Source organism: Xenopus tropicalis, chromosome 3, assembly GCF_000004195.4.
Source record: "Xenopus tropicalis strain Nigerian chromosome 3, UCB_Xtro_10.0, whole genome shotgun sequence".
Lineage (NCBI taxonomy): Eukaryota > Metazoa > Chordata > Amphibia > Anura > Pipidae > Xenopus > Xenopus tropicalis.
In genome coordinates this window covers 96924854-96946449 of record NC_030679.2, presented here as the reverse complement: position 1 = coordinate 96946449, position 21596 = coordinate 96924854, and the positions used below count along the sequence as shown (strand labels likewise).

The 21596-nt window shown below is 40.2% G+C and overlaps 1 protein-coding gene across 4 annotated transcripts in view; it reads right to left on the bottom strand.

Moving 5' to 3' along the window:
• Window positions 1-1553: 1553 nt before the first annotated feature.
• The window catches only part of trpm1 (transient receptor potential cation channel subfamily M member 1), a 79650-nt gene continuing 59607 nt past the window's right edge, over window positions 1554-21596 (bottom strand). For 2 of the 4 annotated variants that reach the window (XM_031899151.1, XM_031899154.1), the window contains exons 22-27: window positions 20853-21027; window positions 11101-11121; window positions 9911-10055; window positions 6053-6255; window positions 4496-4628; window positions 1554-2921 (exon numbers count right to left, since the gene is read on the bottom strand). In XM_031899151.1, coding sequence (XP_031755011.1) covers window positions 1634-2921; window positions 4496-4628; window positions 6053-6255; window positions 9911-10055; window positions 11101-11121; window positions 20853-21027 — 1965 coding nt within the window. In that variant the 3' untranslated portion in view covers window positions 1554-1633. Of the gene's footprint in view, window positions 2922-4495; window positions 4629-6052; window positions 6256-9910; window positions 10056-11100; window positions 11122-20834; window positions 21028-21596 lie in introns of all 4 variants that reach the window. The other 2 variants (XM_031899152.1, XM_031899153.1) reach the window with 2 other exon arrangements.

Genomic DNA, 21596 nt, shown 5'->3' with positions numbered 1-21596 from the left:
TGACTATGTACTAATATGTCACTTAGACTTTCTGCTCGTCTGGCTATCATTGTAGGTCTGTGAGGTAATACTGATGTCAAGTCCCGATCTGCCTTCAGAATATTCCAGGAGTTGGAAAGTATCCGTTTGACATTTTCCCATTGGTCACTAAACGTGCTTATACACCTGATCTGTTGGGAGAAACGAGATGGCTCTGCCTTTCGGTCCTGCAAAAGAGTACTACCGTCAGTATCCAATGCCCTTTGATACGCCCTCTTTAGGCATCGATTTGGATATCCCCTTTTCAGAAACCTAGCTCTCAAATCTAGGGCTTGTCTCTTAAAGTCCTCAAGATTGGAACAGTTTCTCTGCAACCTCAAGTACTGTCCAATAGGAATACCCTTTTTCAGTGGAGATGGATGAAAACTTGAATAGTGAAGTAAGCTGTTGGTAGCTGTTGGTTTTTCGGAAAATCGTGGTTTCTATACATCCCTCTTGATTTATGTGTAAAGACAAATCTAAAAAAGGAAGGTTCTCCCTTCCAAAGTCACTAGTAAAGTGCAACCCTATCGAGTTCTGATTTAATAGAAACATCAAGTCCTGAAAGTCTGATTGTTCTTCCGACCAAATAAAGATGTCATCAATATAACGTTTCCATAGAATAATCTGTGAGAGATGATGATTCTGTTGATAATTAAAGACCAGGTGAACTTCCCACCACCCCAGGAACAAATTGGCATAACTGGGTGCACAGGCACTTCCCATTGCTGTCCCCCTAACTTGATGATAAAATTTACCATTGAACAAAAAGTAGTTATGAGTAAGTATATAATGTAACAGGCGGACCAAGAAGGAAACCTTCCTCCCCTCGTATTTCTGACTAAGGAAAAATTCCACTGCTTCCAGTCCCTTGTCGTGGGGAATGCTCGTATAGAGTGCTTCCACATCTATACTTGCCAAATGTGAGCCTGGGTTCACTTGTATGCCCTGAATTTTTTGAATAATATCCTTAGTGTCTTTAAGATACGTGGGCAATGAGATTCTTACTAGGTTCTTACTAGCTTGGAACCAAATGACCGCCGCCCTATTCCTTATACCTATTAAAATAAAAATAAATAAAAAAATCCCCAACTAGTACAAACCCTGATACTGCTCTATTCCCATCCTATCGCTGACCTTGTATGCACCCACCCCCTTCTCTGAGTACACCTTACCACTAGCAACACTGTTGTCTTTAGTATCAATAAATAGCATTCTATATCGCATCTGCAGATCAACTGCACTGGTTAAAACTAGGAACATTGATACTTTGTACATAGATGGATTTGCAACAGTGTGTCAGCTGGGACAGGGACTGATACTATACGTTTGGATGTAAATTAATTCTCTCTGTGCAGTTACGGACATTAATTTAACACTAGTAACAATTCAACGAATGAGTGGATTGATTGCTCCAGTTACTTAATTGATATAAATAACAAAGTAACAGGCACTGATTGAAATAGGGAATAATATACTTTATTATCTATTACATATTTTATTGTATATATATTTTTTTAACAACATATATTAAAAGCTAAGTTTTAATTTATATACAGACGAAGCACTAAAAATTTTCTCTGGTTTGTTTATTTAAATTATGATCTTGCCAATATTAACATTCTGTTTCTGTGGAGGCATTTTCTTGTTTTATTTTTGTGTCCTCTGTTACACTACCACACGCCACCACAATGTTCATAACACTACTGGCATGACCAGGCCTCTCGAGCTTATCTATTAAGGATCGGGACTTTCCTGTGTGGCTATGTAAACTTTTTGACCTTGGGGAAGAAAATCCACAAGTCCTGTCTAATTGCACAGACAGTAAGTTTTTAGTTTCTGTCCTTTCAGTACAAGGATACGAGGCACTGTTTCCTGTTTCTCCAATATCACTGTCATCTTCGGTGTCTGTTAATAAAGGCTTTAATTCTGCTTGAATCTCAGCTTCTGATATAATAGTTGCAAGCTCAGGGCTCTGCTTTCTGGGGGAGTCTCCTTGGTTATTCCACTGGTCAGTCCACTCTTCCAGTGAAGTAGGAGACACTTGATCTATAATTGTGCTGTATTCAGTCCAGTTGTTAACACCACCCACCAGTTTTCCACCTTCGGTAAAGACAAAACTTCTAGATTTTGTCATGGTAGTTTGGCAGGTATTAAAGGACTGACCTGAATAATATTTCATAGCTTTAGATCTCTCCAGCGGAAAAGAAATAGTTGCTTCTAACTTTGTTCTTTCTACAGTCAAATGAGAGTTAGCAAATTCTGATTTAGAAACTTCTGTGACTTCTCCTTCTGACTGACAATTTGTAACAATATCTGTTTGGCTTAAATGCTGAGTGCTCGGACTTTCATTAATTGTTTCTTTCTTGTCACATTCTGGAATCCAAATATCCACGCAAGAAATTGGTCTTGAACTTTTGGAAACAATTCCCAAAGTGACTTTATTGGCATCCTTTGTTGCTACTGCATTAGCACTTGAAGCATAGCGAAGACTTGCCTGTCTTGGTACCAACTGTGCCTTATTATCTTGTTCTCCTTTCTCAGTCCTCATACCAAATGAATAGGCTTTTCTACGTAACCCTAAAGCCGGTGAAATTGAACCTGTGCTTTCATCACATGTCACTTCATCTGTTTCTACATGGTATTTGTATACACTGGTTCCATCAGAGCTGTTTACACTGCCTTGTCGGAGGAGAAAAGCTGCATCACACACAGAGGAAGCACGGGAGCGTTCATTAATCAGCTCTGACTTATCAATACCAGCAAGTCTTTCTAGAGCATTTACCATTCTTCCCGAAAGCTCTTCTAGTTGAGAGAGTCGAAGATCAACAGTTTGCAGAGAAGCCTTCATGAAGTGTTCCCTTTCATTGACTTCTTCTAACCTCATAGACATATTTTCAACTCTGAAAAGACAATAATGCATTACATGCATGCAAGAAGGACAAATATGTTGGATCTTCCCATTTTCCCATACTGCTTCCCATTTATTTGGAGAGGTGGTAAAATATCTTGGCAATTGCTCACCACTATACTATACCAAGAGATTTTCAAATCTTATAGGATGTGGAAGTTTTCATGTGATACTTGCCTTACTAGTACTATAAAGTGTCACAAGCAGCATATTTTCATTTCTACTGAATGAGAAGTTTCTGCTAGCAGTAAAAGCTCATTCTGATCACGTAATTTCTCCTTAAAGGAACAGTAACACCAAAAATACAAAAGTGTATAAAAGTAATTACAATATAATGTACTGTTGCCCTGCATTGCTACAACTGGTGTGTTTGCCTCAGAAAGACTAGTATAGTTTATATAAGTTAGCTGCTGTGTAGTCATGGGGGCAGCCATTCAAAGGAGAAAAGGCACAGGTTACTTAGCAGATAACAGATAAACCCCCATTATATGGGGCTTATCTACTAGTTATCTGCTATGTAACCTGTGGCTGCCCCCATGGCTACACAGCAGCTTATTTATATAGTAGCTTTTCTGTAGCAAAAACACCAGTTTTTTGCAGAGCAACAGCACATTATATTTTAATTACTTTGAAACACTTTAATTTTTTGATGTTACTGTTCCTTTAACAGCCTGGTAGCTATTGAAGTAATCCATGTGGTATTGCTTTTAATATATGCAAAAAGACTGTTCTATTAGGGCTTTTGCCACAAAATTCAGTGTGTCTCCAGAAAAACAAAACACTTTGGGGCACATTTACTAACCCACGAATCCGAATCCGAATTGGAAAAATTCCGATTTGAAAACGAACATTTTGCGACTTTTTCGTATTTTTTGCGATTTTTTCGGCACCTTTACGACTTTTCGGAAATTATTGCGACTTTTTCGTTACCAATACGATTTGCGTGGAAAAACGCGAGTTTTTCGTAGCCATTCCGAAAGTTGCGCTTTTTTCGTAGCGTTAAAACTTAAAATGCGCGACGTTTCGCGCAAGTTTTAACACTACGAAAAAATTGCGACTTTTTGCGCAAGTTTTAACGCTACGAAAAAATCGCAACTTTCGGAATGGCTACGAAAAACTTGCGTTTTTTCGCAAAAATCGTATTGGTAACGAAAAAGTCGCGTCAATTTTCAGAAAAAATCGCAAAATACCGATCATTACGAAAAAAACGCAATCGGACGCATTCGGCCCGTTCGTGGGTTAGTAAATGTGCCCCTTTGTATAAAGGAATTGGGTCAAGAAAAGGCTGAATAAAAAAACAAGGGTGTAAAGTTCTGTTTGCTGGCCCTGGCAGCAAAATGAAGGTATTTTCAAAAGCCTTGCTTGATAAGTCAGGGATGGTACAAAAGACTTGGATATTTAAGCCCACAATTAAGCCACATTCCATTTCTCTTTTGAAGATGGGGATTTTGATAGAGATTTTGATACACTAGATAAGAACAATAAGCATCTCTGAATGCATTTTTCTTTTCTTCAAACTAGCATATTGGTTATTATATTATTCATTGCTACTTTTACTTATGCTACCTTTCTGAAGTGACTCTGATCCGTTCATCATTGGAAGACTGCTGTTCATCTTCTTTCTCCTGGAAATATTCCTCAACACATTGTTCCTCAAATTCGTACAGTTTCTTCAGTTCTTCATCATTTAGAAACAACTCTGTAAGCAATTGGAGCACATACACATGATCTTTGGTACTGAATACTAGGACTAAATCTACTGAAAAAGTTGCAGAGATCAGTGTATAACAACATGGTGATTTTTTTATATATTCTTTTGTCAAGGTTATTTTAATACACATACTTATGTTGCACAAGATATATATAATAATATTATGATTTATTATCTATTGCATTTTTATACTGGTCTTCAATTGCACTATTTTTGTATATTGTTTGTTGAAATAAGTATTTCTAATTTCGTCTCACTTTGTACTTGTATATAGTTGAGATGACAATAAACCTGACATTCAAACCCAAGCTGTCAATGTGGGAGAATCAAAAGTGATCCCAAAACAACAGATACAGGGTGAATGACCTTCTTGAATACTGTATAACACAAAAAGCACCTCCACCATGGGTGCAAAAAGTCAGGATACATATTTTTCAAGAAAAGGCTGTATAGCAGAGGTTGACTGAACAAGAAGTTTTTATATACAACATGTTTCATGTCTGTGAGGCTGTTTGTTTAGTGTAAACACATTGTTAAAGCATCAAGTGAATCCATATTGTTAAAATGCTATACAGGAAGTGACATATATGGGAAATGCCCACCCAGAGGGGAATAACCACATCCCACTAATCATTACATCATATATGCAGTATCCTTAAAGTTCAAAAAGTCCACAAAGTTTCCATTTGAAGAGTCCCAGTGTCAAGCAGTTTACCATTAATTGGATAGAGCCCAAGTGAATTATTCATCCATTATAATTCAAAATAAGTAAAAGTCCTGCAGTAGCCTGCAGTGTTATCTGTAGGTACTCCTCAACAGGTTACAGACCACGTGCTGGCTGTACAACATTTCCAAATTCAGATATAAATGACCCGGACAGTACACATTTTATCAGTGGATTTGTGTATTTTTATTGAGGCATCATAGCACTACACGTTTTGGCCAACAGCCTTCCTCAGGTGCATCCTGCATACCTCTGTTAGCAGGCATTTTCTATTTATGTCAATTCCTGTAAAGCACTTTAACAATGAGGATTCACTTTGCTGTTCACACTTGACAAAAAACCTCACAGGCTTAAAACATGTTGCGTGAAAAATTAACATTTATTTTGAGCAGTAAACCCCTGCTTTACAGTCTTTTCTTGTAAAATATCGATTTTTCAAAAATGCTTGGAGCAAACCCACAAATGCAAAAAAAGAACATACAAACTCCTTCCAGATTGTGCCCTGGCTAACCTCAAACCTAGGAGCCCAGTGCTCCAAGGAAGTATTGTTAACCACATTGTCACTTAGCTGGAGCAAACATTAAATTATAATCTTTTAGCAATAAATAATTGTTTAATGTTTAATGATCTGTGTACTATAGCATATTATGTGAACAGAAAGCAAAATATTTATCCCATTTTTACTTACTCAGGCCTCTGTCACGTTCATCCTGATCTCCTTCCTGTATCTTCTTACAACGACAGCAAATACGCTTCAAAATGATATAGAGGTGGCTGAAGATTATCATGGGAGGTGGCAGAACTGGGCGGTCATGAAAGGTCATGATTAGCTGATAACGCTGGAATTTCCACACTTGGTTCGAAATAGACTTTACTTCAAAAAATGTATTGCTGCAAAAATCATAAATATATAAACACACCAGTCTTTGCAGTCTATCATATAATATAAAGCTGCCATTTAGTTTAAAACCTAGGGGCACATTTACTAAACAATTTTAACTTTTTTTTTGCCAAAAAACATTTTGGTAGGTTTGATCTGTTGTGTACCATTGAGTCCTATGGAGGCTCAGAATAGCAGAGGAATAGAATAGTCAGTGAGAGCCTGTCCTTGACACATTTTCAAGGGGAAGTTAATCCCATAATTGTTTTCTATTTCACACATTTTCAAGGGAAAATGAATCCCATCATTATTTTCTATTTCACATATTTTCAAAGGAAAGTTAATCCCATCATTATTTTCTATTTCACATATTTTCAAAGGAAAGTTAATCCCATCATTATTTTCTATTTCACCCAGTTGTAAGTGAAACTTAAACACATTATTGTTTTCCAAAAATGAGTGCCAATGCTCCTAAAATGGCTGCTGAAGCAATTCATGTTTGGGAAAAATAAAGAGGATTCATTGAAACAAAGGTTAATGCGATTATTTTTCCACCAAATGTGATACATGCCCATTAAATGCTCATGAATTCAATAAATTGGGCTTGTGCTTGAACATACTTTTTGCTTATTGTTTTAATATCTCTGGTTTCTGTTACTAAACAAGACTATGGAGTCAGTTTTCACTCAAAGGAGCTCATAAAACTAACTACCATTCCACTGAAAAGCCCCTGATAATGAGCTGCACAGAGGCTGCTGCTTAGAGAACGTCGGGGTTTGTTTGTTTTTTTGTTTGTTTGTTCAAAGGTAGATAGAGAGCTCTGAGTAAATTTCCCTATTTATAAAAAAGGGAGGGGGATAGTGAAAACAGCCCAGCTTTAAATTTAGTGCTTTAAAATAGCATGCAAATAGTAAAATATTTACTTTTTTAAATCAAAGCAGTAGGCAGAATATAATTTCAACACAATGCCTATTTATTGTGTTCAGCAAGTGTGTTTTTGGGTGTATATTGTCCCTTTTATATCTAAAGCAAGCCCAATAACTATTTTGTGTGAAAATCCATTATTTTGATGAAAATTCATACAGGGATATAGTGCATGCCATTCCAATTTTATTTATATTAAGGTTAAAATAGCTTGCTCTTGTTTTGTATATATTTTGTTTATTTGTAAATAAAGAGTGGCTGGTTCATTTGTTATTACATTGTATATTGCATTTTGTAAGCCATACATCAAAATAAATTGACTCTGGGGGCAGCCTCACAGTTTTGGATCTTCAGTATTTGGGTTTGTTGGGCACAGCTTGGGTGACTTACCGAATATATTAAATGATCAAACACTAGAGGGAAGATACTGGTATTATAAAGGAAAAAAGATCAGAGGCAAATTAAGAGTACAAAGTAAGCAAAAACATTTTTGTATTATCATTGTCAAGCAGCAGATGGCAGAATTGTTCTCAGCTGTTTTTTTTACTGCCATGGAAAATAACTGTTTCGGAAGCATTAGCTTGGCAGTGAAACGTTTCCTTAATAAGCTTACTCTGCCATCTGCTTTTTCTTAGACTCTGTCTGCTTCAATAACCTGCCAGGTAAGGAAATTCTGCTACTCAGACATCGCAGATATATCTGGAATCAATTGTTATCAATAGAACATTTTTAAGCACTGGTGGTTTTATAACAGTGACCCTTATTTCTATTATTTCTAATAATCTGTATCTGTATAAATGCTATGCAGGGTGTACTTGCTCCATCACACTGTAGCATTTAGGACTATTATTGTAGTGCTTGGTACACCTATGCCTTAGCACCTGTTAATTGTGAACTACAAGAGACAATGCATACTGCTATAGGCTCCATGGATCCCAATACTTTACAGCTGACAATTGCCAGGTTAAGAACAAGGACCTGTAACCTCTATTTCAGCTCAATAGCTGCCTTCCCGGACTAGTACCAGTAGAACATGGGTTACTCTGTACTCTCTCACCCAGACCGGGCCTTCGCTAAGTGGAAGAGGAAGGTGAGGGTGTTGTGCAACTACACCTCTCTTGTTGCTATGCAGAAAAATAAAAACAGAGGGCGCCAGAGATTCTTGCAAACAACAAAATAACAAGTGTTTATTGAACATCCACAGGGTTTACTCACAATACAGATTCTCAGAGGCCAGTGGTACAGGCAACACCACATGCAGAGTGTAATACAGACTGACACTCCCCTGAGGACAGACTTGGCAGGAATCTCACTTCACCTGCCACACCCCATAGTGGATTACCTCAGGGAATTCTCTGTCCTAATTCCCTATTCACTTGGATCCCTACATTACAGGCAATGTGGCCAGGGAGAGATACCTCCAAAACAGCAAGTCCTATGTTGGAGGTCAGAACTGCTCTTTCTAGCTCAACCCTAACTGACTCCTAGAGTGTACTATAAAGGGAGCTACACCTGCCACTATCTAATGGCTCATTCACGGGGCCCTGTTCCCCGACTTAAACTGGGCCTGGGCCTATGCCCTGGGCTCACAACCACACTGTTCCTCAGGTGGAAGCAAAGAGGAAGGTGCCACTCCTTTCCCAGAACTATACCAAAGTGAGGCAGGAAGTGGTCACCTTACCTTCTAACCAATAGCATACATATGTTAATGAACTTACTTAGATACAGCCCAGCACCTAAAGAAACTGAACCTGTAGGGATTTGGGGCCATTTAAGCCTATGGGTCCCGACAGATCTTTTCCTTCCTGCACCCACTTTTTAAAACTTTGTTATGGATACATATAAATGGTTGGCATGTAAGAGAATACCCACATCTTCCAAATGCTCACTTATGCTGAAGCAGCGTGTGCATGATTCACAAGTTCTACAACATTTGCACCTATATTAAAGGGTTTGTGCACTTTTAAATTAACTTTTGTTATGATGTAGACATTGATATTCTAAGACAATTTGAAATTGGTCCTTATTATTTATATGTTTTGGTTTTTCAGTTATTTAGCTTTTTGTTCAGCAGCTCTCCAGTTTGGAATTTCAGCAGCTATCTGGTTGCTAGGATCTTGTTTACCGTAGCTAAAAGGCAGTGGTTTGAATGAGAGACTGGAATATGAATAGAAGGGGGCCTGAGTAGAAAGATCCAGAAAAAATGTAATAATAATAATACAATTGTAAGCTTAGAGAGCAATAGTTTTTTAGCTGCTGGGGTCAGTGACCCCCATTTGAAAGATGGAAAGATGTAGAAGAGAAAGGCAAATCATTCAAAAACGATAAAAAAATAATTAATGAAGACCAATTGCAAAGTTGCTAGGAATAGGACATTCTATTACTATTAAACAAACATACAGGACAGCATGAGCATACAATTCCTCACAGGACTATGATACAGCTGTAGGGACCCATAGGGTTAACCCTCCCTATGGTCTTATCCTCTACACTTCCTAGTTTGCTGTTACAATGCAGAATCATATGTTACCACTTTTGATATTTGCATCTGTGCATTAATTGGTCCTTAGATAGGATGACCACTTCCTTCAGGTTAGACCTCTGTAAGAGCAAGCTCTAGTAGTGTTCGGGATCTGCTAAAGAGTTTTCCCAAACTCCCCAAGGGAAGATTGTAGTTAGTTACTGGGTCTACTCTATCTCTCTGTTCTACAAGGGTTCGCCACATTTTTTTTTAAAACTTACTTGAACACTGCTATTAGAAGGTTTACTAGAAGAATATTTGCTACCAGAAGATAACATGCCATGAGTGCTGGAGTTAACCATGCACCAGGGATACATGGGGGAAGGCGTTTTCCATCTTCATCGTATAGGTTTTCACCACAGGGTGCTGTAAAATAAAAAAAATAATAAGAAAACCACAATTTCTCATTAATTTGTATGAGCTATGATTAAGGCAGTTACTGTATATCTAAAATGCACATTACTGCATATATGCTGAGCTGGGCTCTTAGTAGGGCAAAAGCAAGAATTAGTGAAACATTAACAGATATATTTCAAACTCAAATAGTGATAAAATTGTCCATTAGTGATTACTTATGGGGTATATAGGCCATTTTCATTGTTCCTTTACTGAGCTCACAGTGACATTCATTTTGAAAGCAGTTCATTGAGCATTTATTAATAATCACTGATGGGCTTTAAGGGCAGTGGCCTGCGATAAATCTTTGTTACCAAGGGCGACTAATCTTCTTGACATGCCATCCCACCGGCAAGAATGTAAATCACCAATAGGATGCCTCTCAAGGAAACTTTAGGTGACTTCGGGAAACCAAAGTGACGCGTATGCCATCCCACCAACGATTTACATTTGTAGGGAGATTAGTGGCTCACGGTAATGAAAATTTATTGTGGGGCCACTAATCTCCCCACGTGCCACCGCCCTTAACCAACAAAAATAGTAATACTACAAGTACACAGAGGCCCAAACAGCCCCCACAGGCCCAATCAATAGTGACAGTCTATGGCATCTTACAGCAGCCCCTCTGGCATTTGCCAGAACCTACAGATTGCCAATCTGGGCCTGCTACCTATGTCAAAAGTTGCACTAATGTCTACAGTCTGACCAGTCACTTGTTTAGATATCTTTTTATGTCATTTACATCAGACTGGCTTACACTATAGGAGGTAAGTAGGCCCTTGACTTGCACCTCTTATCTAAACAGTAGCCCTATCCTGGCAAGCATTAGCTCTTTGATTTGCTGCTGGCTGTAATGTCTGACAACCATCATTTGAGCTAATGGAAGGGTGATGTTTATTAATTTTGTTTATTGAGTATATATTTCATATTGCACATTGTTTGATAAATAACATTTATTTATATCTTTTGTCAGACAAGAATGTAAAGCATTTGTGTCATTTTGGTGGAAACTTACGATTAATCTCCATTGCATACACTGTTCAAACAAAAGGCAGCATGTATTGGAAAGGAGAAAGGAAAGATTAACTATAATAAATGATGCATGTAATATAAATAAGCTATGATTTTAAGTAAATGTTGGTAAATAATATTATCAGAAATCATATAAAGAAAGATAAATGCTTAAATATGTACTAGCAGATGATCATAGTAAATATGAGAAGCATTTTTGTGGGCACAGAGAATTTGCTGTATCCATACATATCTACTTTGAGGTATTTATCAAGTATTTATCATTTGCCACTTGAACTTTTTTTAAGTATAAAATTCTTTAGAATTTTTTTGAGAATTTATGGAAGGTTCTGTTTAGCCTTTAAATCGGATTTTCTCCTTTGAATTAACTTTTTAGTGTGATGGAAACAATGATATTCTAAATATATGCAATTGAATTTCATTTTTTATTTGTGGTTTTTCAGTTATTTAGATTTTTGTTCAGCAGCTCTCCAGTTTGGAATTTTAGAAGCTATCTGGTTTACCTTTGCAACCAGGCAGTGGTTTGAATAAGGGACTACAATATCATTAGAAGAGGGCCTGAATAGAAAAATAAAGAATAAAAAGTAGCAATAATAATCAAATTCTAAGCTCACAGAGCAGTATTTTATTTAGCTGCTGGGGTCAGTGACCCTGATTTAAAAGCTGAAAATATTTAGTAGTGAAAGACAAATAATTAAAAAAAACTATATAAAAAAAAATGAAGACCAATTGCAAAGTTGTTAGGAATAGGACATACTACAGCATATTAAAAGTTAACTTAAAGGTAAACCACCCCTTAACAGTATTCTTGAGAATTCTTGACAGCTCTTGAGAATTCTCAAATAAGTGGAATGACAGATTTCTATTTCAACAAAGAATGAGTGCCCACTGGTTTGAGAACTGATCATTGCAAGTGAATTTCCAAATGTTTTGGCTGAAATAATAGCAAGAAGACCAAACAAGAAAATTAAATAAATATTACATTGAAAACAATTTGATGTGCAGGTGTAAGATGATTTATCTTTTTTTTTTTGCAAGATTTAGCACTGTCTGTAAGCTTTCATATGTCAGTGATTTAATACACTAAACTTAGAAATTAAATTTGACATATTTCCAAAGGAAATTTTATCATTTATCATTTCTTTGATATAGTAGCTGATACACAATAATATGTGTGTGGCTGCTGAGCCATTTGTATGTATCAGGGCTATGTACTGTATCTGGCTTCTCACTACCCTCTGGAATCCTTTGGCTCCAGTCTCCATCTTACCTTTTCAGTTCTATGAACTTACATGCACAGTCACAGGTTTATAGTGAGGGTGCAAATGGGTGCTTAGTAAAGTGTTGCTATAATTACATAAGAATGGAGCAGGACCCTCAGATGAGCCACATAAACATTTTTAATAACCTTAGGTGGCAAAAGGGGCTTGTATACTATCAGGTGTAAAAGGGTTTGTAAAACCGCTATACAATAAGCTGTTGCACCTACGTTTTCTTGTGCTTATTGCCAATGAACTCACTGTATTATTGTGAACAAGACACAAGCAAAGAAGTTAAGCAAAGAGATGAGTGAGGTTTGCATTTTTTCTTAGGAAAATTCTTGTGGCATTTGCAGGATTTGTTAGAGATCTTCTCCAAAATGAGCAATGGGAAGCTCAGTATGACAAAAATAGTCTATTTAATGCCTAAAACTCAGGTATGTGGGAATAATTACGCTAATCTACTTTACTTACAGGCTATTTCCATTTATAATAATGGAAAGTAATGAGGTGGCCAAGTTGATGCTGCCCCACCTCTGCCCTCCACCCCGTGCTTTACCTTACTTCCATCCATTACTTTGTATTGTCGCTTTCTGCACTACAAGAACCAAAATTCTGACTTAAAAATTGGAATTTCTGCTCTTTAAATTACCAGAAGCAGCTTTTTACCAAGCCTGGTAACCTGCCCAGTGCTGCCTGAGGTGGGTTTCTCAACTCGCCTTATGGCAGCAGTGCCCTTATATGTGGCTAATTATTAAATAGTTGCTAAATTGCACTAAGGCAGGTACCCATAGCATGCAATCAAACATTGCTTTCATTTTTCAGACAAGTTATGGACAAGTTATGGAGCACTGAATCTTAAAACACTACAACAGGAGTCAGATATTTACCAGGCTTTCTTATTAGCTAGCCTGCAACATTGTTTTAGGAGTCAGACGGATAAGTGGGGAGAAAATTGAGTCAGATTCTGTTTTTAATAGCAATTACATGGTAATAACTGAAAAACTATTACAAATTTGTGATTAATGTATTGTAACCCACATTTAGCTGTAAAAGTCAAACTGTCCAGCTAGTAATAGAGCATGGTGTTGTAGGGTACCTGCTGCGGTCCGGAGCCGACCGTGGGGCTCCTCTGTGGCACCACCGGCCAGCACGGGCGCGCACAGCGCTCGTCTCGTCAATCCGCGCATCCTTACGCCGGCGCATGCGCGCACGCGTCTTTATGCCGGCGCACGCGCACGACTTGACTCACCCTCAGCGGCTGTCGCCTCAGTGGGAGGTGTAGGAGAGGTCCTTCCCCTATGAACTCTTCCAACAGACTCCGCATTTGGGCCTTAACAGTATCACTTCGCCACGACGGAAGAATCTGGGGAAGCTTCGGCCATGCGCCACCTCACCCAACAGCTGGCGGCTCTTACCCAGGCGGTACAGGACCTCCAGACGGGTTTTCAGCACATGCAGGCTCAGCTACAGGCGCTACCCGAGGAACCTGAGGCCACTCCTGCTGCCCCTATCCCTGTCTTAATTCCTGCTCCTGCTACTAAGCTGAAACTCTCACTGCCTGAACGTTTTTCGGGGGATCGAAAGAAATTTTGGGCTTTTATGAACAGTTGCAAGTTAGAGTTCACCTTGAATCCTCATGTTTATACTACAGAACAGTCCAAGGTGGGATTCGCAATTTCTCTTTTGTCCGGCGAACCACAGACCTGGGCTCATCGGCTTTTGGAGCAACAAAGCCCCCTGTTTGGTGACTCAACTGCCTTCTTCCAAGCTATTTCGCAACTGTATGACGATCCTCAAAGGGAGGCCACGGCGGAAGCAGCTCTCAGGTCTCTGTCCCAAGGGAGGCGCGCAGTGGAGGAATATGTGACAGACTTTCGCAATTTTTCCGCTGACACGCAATGGAATCAAGCTGCGTTAAAGCACCAATTCAGGATCGGTTTATCTGAGAACTTAAAAGATGAATTGGTGTCGGAATACCCGAGGAGTTGGAGGCCTTGATTGACTCCGTGATCCAGATCGATCGGCGTCTAAGGGAGAGAAGGTTAGAAAGATCGGGAATGTTTCAGCCCAGCTGGGTTGTTCCCAAGGCACCTTTGTTCCCCAAGCCTACCGTATTGTCACCTGCTCCAACGTCCTCCTCAGAAGTCCCTGAACCAATGCAAATTGGGTTGATTCGCTCTCCGCTGACGGCTGAAGAGAGACTACGTAGGCGCCGCATGAATTTGTGCCTGTACTGCGGGGGCTCTGGGCATCTCCTCCGTACCTGTCCTATTCGACCTGCACGTAAGAGATCCGTTCCTATCCTCCTTAGCGCTGAGTCTGTTGAAGGTCTGTCTCTCATGTCTATTGATGCTGTTTTACAGTGGTCAAGAAGAACTCTTCAGATACCGGCACTGATTGATTCTGGAGCCTGTGGATGCTTCATTGACCGGGACTTTGCCCAACGTTACGATATTCCGTTAAGACTGAGATCCTGTCCAATGGCGGTTAAATTGGCAGACGGATCCGACATCTCCTCTGGTCCCGTACTTTTTGAGACCATTCCTTTGTTAATAAAGATTCAGCAGCATTATGAGTCTTTGTCTTTTGATGTGGTATCTTCCCCCTTGTACCCACTCATCCTGGGATTCCCTTGGCTCAAGGCACACAACCCTCTTATCCATTGGGACTCTAATCAAATCTCATTTTTGTCCGACTCATGCTTCCATCATACCTCGCCTCCAGGAACTCTGCAATTATTAACCTCTGACCCTCACCTCAAACTTATCCCTGAGCCGTATCATGAGTTTTTGGATGTTTTTGATGAAAAAGGGGCTGATGATCTCCCACCTCATCGAATTTATGATTGTCCTATTGATCTCCTGTCTGGAGCAACTATTCCTTTCGGACGGATCTATCCCCTTTCTGAACCAGAACTCGCTGTCCTTAAAGATTATATTGAAGAAAACCTAAGCAAAGGGTTTATTCGTCCATCCACGTCACCTGCCGGAGCCGGTATCTTCTTTGTAGAGAAGAAGGACCACTCCTTACGTCCCTGCATTGACTATCGTGATTTAAATAAAATTACAGTTAAGAACCGGTACCCTTTGCCTCTAATACCAGAGCTTTTTCAAAGATTGCGGTCAGCCCGAGTATTTACCAAACTTGACCTACGGGGGGCTTATAACTTAGTCCGCATCCGCCAAGGTGACGAGTGGAAGACGGCCTTCCGAACCCGATACGGCCACTTCGAGTATTTGGTAATGCCTTTTGGGCTTTGCAACGCACCAGCTACGTTCCAGCACTTTGTCAATGATATTTTTAGAGACTTTTTAGATCATTTCGTCATTGTGTATCTCGATGATATCCTGATTTTTTCCTCTTCCCTAGAGAAGCATCGGGTTCATGTTAAGAAAGTGTTTTCCAGGTTAAGGACCCACAAACTTTTTGCCAAGCTCGAGAAGTGTGAATTCGAAAAATCTTCCATTGAATTCCTTGGTCTCGTCATCTCTCCTGAGGGAATGTCCATGGACTCTCGTAAAGTTTCAGCTGTGCTTGACTGGCCTACTCCTAATGACCGTAAGGCAGTTCAAAGATTCGTGGGATTTGCTAACTTCTATCGGAAGTTCATCAGAGACTTTTCCAGGGTCATCGCCCCAATCACTTCTCTCACAAGTTTGAATAAAAAGTTTCATTGGTCTCCTGAGGCCCAGCAAGCATTTATAGACCTCAAGAAACGTTTTACGACAGCCCCTATTTTGCGTCACCCTGATCCGACTCGCCCATTTATTCTTGAAGTTGATGCTTCAGAATATGCCATAGGTGCAGTGCTTTCACAAAGAACTGATTCTAACAATCAACTCCACCCTGTTGCGTTCTTTTCAAGGAAGTTGTCACAGTCTGAACAAAACTATGATGTGGGGGACAGGGAACTGCTTGCCATTAAATCAGCTTTTCAAAAATGGCGACATCTTTTAGAAGGGGCAAACCATCCTATTTTAGTTTTTTCGGACCATAAAAACTTGGAATATTTACGCTCTGCTAAAAGACTTCGCCCTCGTCAAGCTCGGTGGGCACTTTTTTTCTCGAGGTTCAACTTTCATGTCACCTTCAGACCTGGTTCAAAGAATGGGAAAGCAGATGCTTTGTCTCAGATGTTTCCTGCACCAGAAGGTAGTTCAGCCTCTGGGACTATACTTAAAACCTCTAACTTCCTTCTCCTACAGGCAGACCTATTGGAAAAGATTCACGATGCCTCCAGAGTTATAAGCAAGGGGCCGGAGGGTTCTATCTTCCAAAATGACTATTTTTTGACGGATGGGAAGATTTTTGTCCCTGAAGGGTTACGCCTTGAAGTTCTCAAATTTATTCATGATCATCCAGTGTCCGGTCATTTAGGAATCCATAAGTCACAGGAACTTGCTAAAAGACATTTTTTTTGGCCCGGCATAACCAGAGACTGCTTTAAATATGTTATGTCTTGTCAGACTTGTGCCCGATTTAAGGATCCTCGTTCTCGTCCTATGGGTCTGCTTCAGCCTCTTCCGGTCCCTGAGAAACCATGGGAGAGAATTTCCATGGATTTTATTGTGGTTCTTCCAGAGTCTGCTGGTTATAATACTATTTTTGTTGTGGTCGATGGTTTTACTAAGATGGCTCATTTCATCCCCATGGTTGGGTTACCATCGGCTGCTACCACGGCTGAAGTCTTTATTAGAGAGATTTTTCGGCTCCACGGTTTGCCTAAACAGATTGTGTCTGATCGAGGCTCTCAATTCACTTCCCGTTTCTGGAAGTCTTTATGCCAGGGACTGCGTATACAACTTGCTTTGTCCACGGCTTTCCATCCCCAAACTAATGGACAGACTGAACGTACCAATCAAACTCTGGAACAATATATTAGATGTTTTTCTTCATTTTCCCAAGAAGATTGGGTGGCACTCTTACCTTTGGCAGAATTTTCTTATAATAATGCTGTACATTCCACTTCCAAACAGTCTCCCTTCTTTTCCAATTATGGGTTTCACCTTACTGTTTTACCTGGACTTTCTGAAGTTTCTGTCCCTGCGGCACAAGACCGGCTTTCCTTTTTAAACAATAACTTTAAGGTTCTTCAACAAACGATCAAGGAGGCACAAGAGGCTTATAAGAGACACGCTGACAAAAGACGAAGAAAGAGTCCTGAATTCAAGGTGGGCGATCTCGTCTGGCTGTCTACACGCAATTTAAAACTCTCTTGTCCCTCTAAAAAGCTAGGACAAAGGTTTTTGGGGCCTTTTCCAATTATCAAGCAGATAAATTCCGTTGCTTATAAGTTGAAATTGCCTGTTAATCTCCAGGTGCATCCTGTGTTTCACGTCTCTCTACTAAAGAACTCTTTCGAAAATCCATTTCCCGGTCGTACTGAGCCTCCTCCTGAGCCTGTGTTGGTGCAAGGTTCGGAAGAATTTGAGGTACAAACTATCCTTGATTCTAGATTCCTAAGAGGTAACTTACAATATTTGGTCCAGTGGAAGGGTTTCCCCCCTGAAGAGAATTCTTGGGAGTCTCTAACCAATATCCATGCTCCCCGGTTAATTCGAGCCTTCCACAAGAAGTTTCCAGGTAAACCTACATCTGTGCACGTCCAGAGGCCGCGCCTTGGGGGGGGGCAATGTAGGGTACCTGCTGCGGTCCGGAGCCGACCGCGGGGCTCCTCTGTGGCAACACCGGGCAGCACGGGCGCGCACAGCGCGCGGCTACGGTGACGCCGGCGCATGCGCGCGCTCGTCCTTACGCCGGCGCATGCGCGCACGCGTCTTTACGCCGGCGCACGCGCACGACTTGATGCACGTGCACGCGCCCGCATTATGTTTTTAAGGACGCCTGAGGCCTAGAATCACTGCGAAGTGATCTTTTCTCTGGGAAACACTAAGCTTTATCCTCTGATGCTAAATACTTTGACTTTGACCCGGCCTGATCTTGGAATTGAACCTCGCTGCCTGCACCGACTCACCGCCTGTCTGACTACGCCTTCTGCCTACTGTTTTTGCTCTGACGCTCCGGTTCGGCACTCCTGCCACTCCTCCACTAGGCCCAGTCCTGTCTCACCCTCAGCGGCTGTCGCCTCAGTGGGAGGTGTAGGAGAGGTCCTTCCCCTACGAACTCTTCCAACAGACTCCGCGTTTGGGCCTTAACAGGTGTACATGCGACTCAGGTTCTCAAGATGGGCCTTCGTGATGGGGAAGAAACTTATGGAGGATGCCGCTGTTTAGTGCAAATGATAGAATGGATGCCAGGAGCTCTTGCAAACAAAGATAATGGTTTATTTGTCCAAGACAACGTTGGTAATGCAGGGCAAATCAATACTCACTATCAGATGAGGTATAACAGGATTCAGCAATACAATTGATGTTAAAGCAGATTAAGCAGTTGAAGTATGGTGTCTTCCGGTTTATCCCTCCTCATAAAGAGGTTGGGCAGGGTAAGGCAACCCACACAGGGTAAGTTGCTGTAACCCAAGAAGGAAGATCCACCCTTCCTATCACTATATTAAAGTGTGGTAGGGTGTGGTCTAGCCTTGGGCCAATAATAAGGTATATGTAAATACCAACTAGATACATTCATCCCGCTTAGTGACAAGGAAGAAAGGAAAGGTAGGGTTTAACACCATAGGGGCACATTAACCCTATGGGTCCCTACAGTATATTGGTTGCTTAAAATTACATTTTCTTTATTATGGAAAAATAGTTTTAGGGTGGATAACACCTTTAAGTGGACAAAAGTGTTGTGTAACTGAGCACAAGGGAACATGAATTTATACCACATAGTGCTCTTGCGCTTGAGCCCAGAGCTTTAATAAATGAGCCTTCTAATCTTTTATTACCCTTAAGTTGTTACAGGTAAGCTGTTATGCTTAATGAAATGCCTGTTAGTGTTCTGTATTATCTGTCCACCTCTTTTTGACCAGTTTAACAGTGCATTTGGCAGGATAATGCAGCCATTCCAAAACTTCTGTAAATCAGGACATCAGTTTGGAAATGAAGAAAACATGGTACAGGGTACTTGGATGTAATTAACAAATTGGTACACTGGGCAATATACACCAATGTGGCAGTGCCCTGCCAATTGTCTTATAGTTTCTTGAATCGTGATGGTTCTGACTGGGTATAGGTATAGGATCCATTTTATCGATCATTTTAGGATCCATTTATAGGAGCTGCACTGAAAAAGGGGCGGGTGGTGGATGACAAGGTGGGTGTCCTCTCCTCCCGTCCCCTACCTTGCTCAAGGTACGACTGGCAGGGCATGCAGCCGCATCAGGGCCCTTACCGCCTGCCCACATTTTTTGCCAGGAGTGCAGAGAAAGTTAAAAATAGATACTTTTTTAATAGCAAGTACATTTTAAAAATAACTTTGAACATTGAAAATATATTAATAATGTATGTATAAATAATGTATAAAAAGCTGCTTAGAACTTCTGCTTTATGTCTGCGAAAGTCATTCATTCAGGTCATGGTAAATCTGTAGTCTGGTAGCTTTTCTTGAAGACGTTGATTCAGTCATCCAACTGGCTTTCTCAAATCTGCATTGAGAAAGTCAGCCACGTGGCTAGCGAAAACGTCTTCAAGAAAAACACGTACAGATATTGCTTTGCTTTATCTGTGCAAAAACAGTTTTTAGGTAGAGAACCCCTTTAAATATTATGCTGTAAATTAAAGCATTGGGGAAGTGATTTACAAACTGCAAGTTGTGCATTGTACTGCCTCTTTGTTGTTAGTGCAAGATTGTAGCAATTTCCCATAAAATTAATTAATGCATTAACAAATCTTGTTGCGTGTATCAGTACATAGCATAACAATCTTGCAGCACGAGCTAGTAATAATAATATAGCCTCACCATGAATGACACTCCTAAATTATAATTTAATGGGTGAATGTATTCATCCTTATAAATTAAATCATTGATGTTAGAAAATGTTGTTTATTCAGATGGAAAATATGGGAACCGTTTTTAATTATCTTACAACAGCCATATATTGTGATAAAACGGTGTAAACGTATTTATTCATTTAGCATTCTATTTCTATTCTTACTTTGCTTAAAATTCCTCTTTAAAATAGGTAATCCTCAGGGCTCATTTTAGGGCAGTGCATAGCCCTAGGCTAGTTTAAGAGGAAGTCCCTTCTCCAGAAGGCTTTGGTAGAATCTACCAGTAGCATACTTTTTAGCTTTTAGCGTTGTAGCCATGCAGCATTTACAGCGGAAGCCACTTTAGCCAATATTAGTTTTGCTCTGTTTTTCTGGGAACCCAAGGAATGCCACTCTAAATCCACTCTTGGGTTGCACTGTGTTAGCAATTGATGAAGGTTTATATTATAAAAGTTACTGATGAGTTACACAATTCATACAATTCACAATATGTTTTCCAAATTAAAACAGATATTCTGTTAATTTGGACTGATCATCTGCTTTTGAAACAGGAAACAGAGTCTTACTATGAATTCTAGTCTTACGGTCTATCTGGTCTGCAAACACTTCTCCATAGATCATCCAATAAGGCATGTAAAAGATGTTCCGGGCAAGTCTCCATGATGGCTCTTCATCTGGGTGCAGGATTGCCTGTCGTGCTACACCAAAGCTCATCAGCACCACCAGCATAATGATCACAAAATACAGCATGTCAATCATCTGTAAAATAGTAGGTCATTGATACACATCGCTAGTAATGCATTATTTCCCACCAAGGACAAAATATATAATATAAATAAACAGTTGTAGCTGGGTTCCAATAGATTAACATCTGTTTCAAATTTTGGTACTTAAAGATAAGCTTAGTTTATAAAGGGGATATATTTTCAGTGCAAAACACATTTGACCTAGTATAGCTAGGTATTGTACAGTACAAGGCTATAGCAGGAGAGAACTACCGTATATACTCGAGTATAAGCCGAGTTTTTGAGCACGAAAAATATGCTCAAAAACTCAGCCTCGGCTTATACTCGAGTATATACAGCTGACCGTACCGCTCCCCATACTACTCCCAGTACCGTGGAGGGGGGACCGGGTCAATTCACAGACTGTCAGCGTGTGTGACCAAATGGCACTAATATCAGACGGATCATCTTGAGGACTCTCCAGCCGGCATGACCCTGCTTCCAATCAAGCAGATACAGCAATAATGTTCGGCGCGCTCTGACACTGCTGACATTTGCGCGCATGTCAGCGGTGCCTTGGCCGTACGTTCGTGCGCATGTGCC